The sequence below is a fragment of the Cucumis melo genome, chromosome 10, assembly GCF_025177605.1.
Source record: "Cucumis melo cultivar AY chromosome 10, USDA_Cmelo_AY_1.0, whole genome shotgun sequence".
In the NCBI taxonomy this organism is placed as follows: domain Eukaryota; kingdom Viridiplantae; phylum Streptophyta; class Magnoliopsida; order Cucurbitales; family Cucurbitaceae; genus Cucumis; species Cucumis melo.
In genome coordinates, this window is record NC_066866.1 from 26303805 (window position 1) to 26310653 (window position 6849).

General features: G+C 30.3%; 1 protein-coding gene across 1 annotated transcript; it reads left to right on the plus strand.

Moving 5' to 3' along the window:
- Nucleotides 1-459: 459 nt before the first annotated feature.
- LOC103499397 (uncharacterized) lies at nucleotides 460-1110 on the plus strand. Its single transcript, XM_008462397.1, has 3 exons — nucleotides 460-699; nucleotides 794-888; nucleotides 1011-1110. Exons 1-3 carry the CDS (start codon nucleotides 460-462, stop codon nucleotides 1108-1110), a joined length of 435 nt encoding a protein of 144 aa, XP_008460619.1.
- Nucleotides 1111-6849: the final 5739 nt, after the last annotated feature.

Here is a 6849-nt window from a genome sequence, read left to right on the forward strand (position 1 = left end):
CAAACAGATGGGTTTTGGTCGACTTTTTCGATCTCCCAGTCTCTTTGAAGATGCAGTCAAGTCCATCCTTCTATGCAATACAACGTAATTATATTAATTATTGTATTTACAAGAGGTTATAGGAGTAGAGTTATTATCATTCTAGATTGTAATTAAATTAACGAGTCTTTTTGTTATATATAAATATTAACACACAGGTGGAGAAGGACACTGGCAATGGCTGGACAGTTGTGTGAGCTGCAAGCCAAAATGAGCAGTGAAAATAATAATAATAATAATAATAATAATAATAATAATAATAATGATATTATTAGTACAAGGAAGAGAAAAAGGAATGATGATGATGATGATGATGATGATGATGATAAGAAGAAGAAGAAGGGAGCAGGAAAAAGCAAAATAGAAGATGAAGGAGTAGTAGTAGTCGGGAATTTCCCAAATGCTGAAGAAGTTTGTAGAATGGGGGTTGAATTGTTGAAGGAGCATTGTCTTGGTTACAGAGCTGGTTACATAGTTGACTTTGCTCGACGTGTTAAAAATGGTAAAATTGATCTTCAAAGACTTGAAGTTCAAAATCCAAACTACTATTTCCCTAAAATCAAAGGATTTGGACCTTTTGCAACTGCCAATATACTAATGTGCCTCGGATTTTACCGCCAACTTCCAATTGATACTGAAACTATAAGGCACTTGAAACAGGTATTACCTAATTATTTAATTTCTTTCTTTATATCCTTTAACTCCCACTGCATGCATTTATGAGTATCGTTATTTTATTACTAATTAAATATAGGTTCATGGAATACAATTTTGCAACAACAAGACAGTACGGGAAGATGTCAAACTAATTTACGACAAGTATGCTCCTTTCCAATGCTTGGCCTACTGGTACGTACTCTATAATAATAATAAATCATTTTTCAAATACATTACCAAATCTTTGCTTTATTTATTTCCATTCATAAATATCTATTCATATGTATAAAATTTCTTTTCCTTATTCCTTTTAGGTTGGAGCTTGTGGAGTTTTATGAGAGCAAATTCGGGAAGCTAAGTGAACTGTGCTCTCTTGATTATCACAAGATCAGTGGCACCACACTTCAACTTTGATTTTGAGTACTAATTATTTCTCTTTTCATCTTTTTAATTCTTTTTACTATTTAATTTCAATTTTCTTTTATCAGTTTTTTTATTTAATTAATTTGTATCACCCCTTCACTTTTCATATATAAATATTATTTATATATAGTATTCATTGTTAATAACAAATACCAAATCATATAAAATTAAAAATCAAATTAGAACAAAACCAAGGATTAAAAGAATTATCTAATTATGCGTGAATTTTCCATGTTATTTCTTTTATTTACAATATTATTTCTCCCTATTATTTTCAAAAAGTCTGAATTTTTTTTCTTTTTCTTTTCAAAGATATATGCTCCTCCAACCAATATGCATGTTAAAACTTGGTTAGAATTGATCGTGAGTAATAATTAAGTTGTCTATAGTTTATATGGTTGCTATTTACCCCCTCAAACTTTATTAAAATTGAATTAAACGTCAAACTTCAACTTGAAAAATTGCAGGTTAGTTATAGAGATCTTTTATAGCGTTTTAAAATAAAATCCATGAAAATGTAGATAAACACAAAACGAAGTTCTAACAATGACATTTTTTAAGAAGCTTTCTAGTACAGTTGAAATGAAGTTTAGTTTCCAGCCTTATTTACCCTTTTTTCCCTTAAAGGGTGTGTATGTAATATATATATATATATATCATTTTAGTAACCTGATCATTCTACAATTAACTTTGAAATTAACAAGTACTAATCATTTTAAATAACTTCACATTAGAACAAGTACCAATCATTTTGGGTTAGTAGCAAATATAGTAATTATATCTAAAATAGTAGCATATATAGCAACGTTTAAAAAAAATTACAAATATAACCAAATTAATGACAAAAATACAAATAATTTAATTTGAGGCTCGTTTAAAAGTTAACATGTGTCCCAAATGAATACATAAATTGGCAAATTCCTTAATGACGCATGACCTTTGGATCAAATTAATTATTTTGATCCAATTAAATATTATTTATTTGGGTTAAAATTCAATTAAGCCCAAAAATAGGTTTAGTTTAGGTCAAAAGCTAAATAAGAAACATCCATATGATTGAGCGAGAGGTCTGATTCATGGGACCAATTAAGCCCAAGCTCATAAAGTCCACTAGAGAACTCTATAAATAAAAGAGTTCTATTCACTTGTAGAGAATAGTTTTATTCTCTATAAATAGTTTTATTCTAGAGAGCCTAAAAAGAATTCTCTCAATAGCAAGAAGACTCTGCAGCTCCTGAAGACTGAATCACTCTATAAAGCTCAAGTTCTTTGGAGATACAAATATTCTTTCAGGACTCCAACTTCAAGAACATCAAGCACTCCACTTCCATACAACAAGTGTGTACATGTATATTCAATCGATAGAGAATAAAAAAAATCAAGTACTAGAGATTGAACCACATCGCATCAAACACAAACACAAGTTCAACTCCACGAAAAATATTTTTTCAGAAACCTCCTACAAACAGAGTATATTAAAAATATGTTTAAAACGATAGATTTTTTTATATTTGCAATTTTTTTAAAATGTTGCTACATACTTAATTATTATTGCAACTCATTATAATTATCCAATTGTTTTTTAATATTTTTTGGGGTTTTTTTTTATATAACAATTTAGTACAATATTTTACATTGTATAGAACATTTTAAAAGCCCAATAACAAGCCCAAGCCAAATTATGTATAACAAGAATGCCCTTTCTTTAAATGAAAAAAATAAATGATTATTTTTATTATTATCCAATCTATAGATATATTTCTATATATCTGGGATAGACAGCAATATTAGTCTCTATCGCTGATAGACTCTGTTTGTAGGAGTCTACCACTGTCTATCCCAAACAATCACAATTGTATATTGAGTTTTTTAAAGTTCTTACTTTTGATTATATGCTTGTAGATGGATGAAGTTGAAGATGAATAAGATGAAGATGATTTTGAAACAATTGGAACTACAAATTTAGAAACACTCAAAAGACAATTATTGGTTGAGGTTTGAATCTTTTGCAAACTATATGTCTATTATTATCTATTTGGCATAGATAGTGGCTTATCTCTGCCTAAGATAGATGGTAATAGTCATTTATTTCTATCTAGGACGACCACTGTCTATCTAGGATATACAAAGATAAAGTATTATCTCTGTCTATCTGGAATAGACGAAGATAGTGGTCTAAATTGTCTATCTAGGATAAGGAACGATAGTCCTCTATCACTTTCTTATCCCAAAATACTATACAAGTTTTAAAAATTCTTACTTTCTATTATATGCTTGTAGATAGAAGAAGTTGAAGTTCAAAAAGATGAAAAAGCTAAAAAAGAATAACAACAAGAACAAGAAGTGGAAGAAGTTGGAATGCAAAAAGAAAGAATTTTACATTGCCTATTTGAGAAAGAAAATGATAGAACTCTATCATTGACTATCCAAGATAGGCAAAGTAGATAGTGATAAAATTCACAAATGGTAACCTAACTAGAAAAACAATAGTAGTCTGTAGGACTAGATAGTTGCAATAAACCAGAAATAAATAGAGATAAAATACAAAGATAGATAGAAACGTAATAAATTATAAAATTTCATTCACAAAGTATAATGTTAATCCATTTGTGTGTATATGTATTACAATGCAAAAAGAATGATTACATCTTTTGACTAATTGTTCCAACTTTGTATGTCCTACTATCTTGACCTTTACAATTACAATTAGAACTTCTTGATGAACTTTTAAATTCGCTTACAGATGGAATTCTTTATTTTCTAGGTCTTCCAACTTTACATTGACTATAGGAGGTAATGTGATATGAAAAACCTAGGATTTGAAAATTAGGAACCTAATTGGTGATCCCCTAATATCAAATTCTAAACCCCCAAAATCAATTTGACAACAACCCAGAGAATGAGTTAGATTTGGATTACCCTTTGATCGAAGACCAAGAGATAAGGAGAACTAGTTCCTCAGTTCAAGTTCGAACAATCCATAAGCAAGGTGAACAAAGTTACTTGAATGTTATTGACATGCAACCCTGAATCGAGAATTGCAAAAAGATGGCGATGAGACTTTGTCATTTACTAAAGGATTTCTATTGATAGAAAAACCCTAAACTTCAATTGTCAAAAGCTTCTTAAAACAACTTAATAGCAAAACTTAAATAGCCTCATATTAAAAACCCAAATGCATCGTAAAAAGACTAAATTAACCATACTTCAATGTCATTAAAAAGGATAAAGTTGGAAAAAATTATAAAATTACACCAAATTTATTAAATACAATTTAACTAATAATTTGATGCCTCAACGATTCATATCATAATGTTTTCATGACATCATCTTCAACTCTTCAATCCAAATTAGCTCCAATAGGTCGAACACAACCACTATATGTTGCTGACAATGTTTCTTTATATATAATAAAACTCAACTACATAAGAATAGATATCTAAATTATGCATTCATAGAATAGGAAGGGCATATGCACATGGAATTTCCTTAAAATCCCATACTCGACAACTACAAAAGATTCCAAAGTCTAACTTTACTATGAACTATTCATTTCCATCCATTACCTTATATTTCGTGGTGCTAATGAGATCAACTTAATAGATAAGATAAGTAAGTGAAAAGTTGTCACACCCCCTCCTGGATCACCTGCTCTCGACCCGAAAGGTGGTGTGATGTCAACCGGAACCATCCACCTTTTAGACCATTTCAGCTAACCCTTTACATGAAAACATGAACCTTTGACAGTGGAAGTCTTTAAATGTTTAAAATAATTGAAAATGCTTTAAAACCGCAATATAGCCCATTTTAAATGCCTTTTATAAATATCAAATAAAATGTATAAAACATGAAGATATAAACTTAAAAATAAACACAAATATAATTTTAACAAATCTATTCCTTTCATGATTTAAAACTAAATTGGCTTGGCAGCAGTATGTTCAGCATGTAGAGACTCAAAATCTATACCTGAAAATAGGGAAAATATTTTGAAAGAGTGAGCTAAATAGCCCAGTGATTGAAAGTTTTATAAAACATACTTTAAAATAAACAACTTTAGTCTTTTACATAAATCATTCATAAAGCATATCATAAGGTATAATTTCAAAAACATCTTTATGCTAAACTCTTTTTGTCTTTCAAATACTCTTTTATCTCTGTATAATCTATACCTAGAAAACTCGGTCATGATACTAACTGTTGGAATTTGTGTCCTAAAACTTGTAATTTGTTATTTGATTCAATATAATTTATTATTGAATGCTATAATCTTAAAACCAATAATTTTTAAGGTCTCGAGGCTATTTACTAGTTTGTCATATATACTTGAACTTTATGTGGAGACATAAACATGGATTAAGTTGAAGTTAATAGTCGAAATGGTCTATAGTGTATGAATAAGGTTGGGCGCCTTATTCTGGATAAACACTATGGATGCGGTCCGCTTCGTAGTTAGTACAAACGAGGTAATCCTGAATCGTTCATGAAGAGACATGGGAGTGGGGGCACCCTATATAAATGGTTTGCATAAGACTAGAACCACGAAGTAGTCACTTTTAGTTATAACACCGTAAACTATAAACTGACTATTTCATTTATGATAACCTAGATAACTTGATCTTAATCTTGAGCTAACTATGAACTTCTGTTCATTTAGTAGTATCCTTATATCTGCATAGGTCAGGGCAGCTCAACATCGCTAGTTCAATAAGCCTCCCATTTCAGGGGTAAGACTGAGTGGATAGGTAGGGACATAGGGTGCAAGATGGAATTCACTCCTACCCACTTCTGGGATAGTAGATAGGTTGTTCCCTTAAGGACTGAATCCAAGTCTTGAACAAGGGGCCCCACCTTCTCATTGGCCCGAGAAGGATTATGGTTTATAGGTTGGACCTTAAACCAATTGTTTAATAGTGGATCAGTGGGTCTTAAGGAGCAAGATGTAATCTCGGGGGTAAAACGGTATTTTGACCCAGCCAAGATTACAAACAACCTGTGAATGATCGACTTACTTATCATGGTTATATCAAGTGGACAGAAATATATATATAGTGAGAGGAGTGCAACTAAGAATCTTTAGTGGAATGACTCTTTAGTTAACGAATGTTGATTAACTTTGGTCTAAAAGAGTTCAGCCAGTTAGTCTCGGATCGTTGGAGCCCATGATCTATAGGTCCATTAAGTTCTCCTACTAGCTCATATGGATTCAACTAAGAACAAGTATGTTGAAGTAATTTGAATTGTTCGAATAAAGATAAGAGAGAGAAACCGACAAATATATATATAAGATATAAGTTGGTTTTGTGTTTAAATATGATTTAAATAAATATGAATATAGATTCATATTTAAAAGCTTGAAAAGTTTAGAAAACAGGTCAAAAGTCAACATGTTGATTTTGAACTTTAATCGGATTTATATTCAAATATGATTTGAATTTTAGAAAAATAAATACGGATTCATACTCGGGAGGTTAGAATTAGTCGAGACGAAAAAATAGTAAAAAGTCAACAAGTTGACTTTTGACTAAGAAAAGTCAAAGTTTGACTTTGACTTAAATTTGTCAAATGACCAAAATGCCCCTTTTGCTAATTACTTTATTAATTAACGGTTAATGGGAAATGTGGCAGATTATAATGAACTTGAAGTTACTAATTTCATTAAAGAGTTAATGAATTGATTAGGTGTTGATAAGATATGAAATAATTTACATGCAAATTTGCATGTAAATT

What these genes read in the sequence shown, in the direction of transcription:
- LOC103499397 (XM_008462397.1), top strand. Translation starts at nt 460, where the DNA reads ATGGGGGTTGAATTGTTGAAGGAGCATTGTCTTGGTTACAGAGCTGGT. An exon ending in CTATAAGGCACTTGAAACAG is followed by an intron (nt 700 to 793) that starts GTATTACCTAAT and finishes AATTAAATATAG; the next exon opens with GTTCATGGAATACAATTTTG. An exon ending in TTCCAATGCTTGGCCTACTG is followed by an intron (nt 889 to 1,010) that starts GTACGTACTCTA and finishes TATTCCTTTTAG; the next exon opens with GTTGGAGCTTGTGGAGTTTT.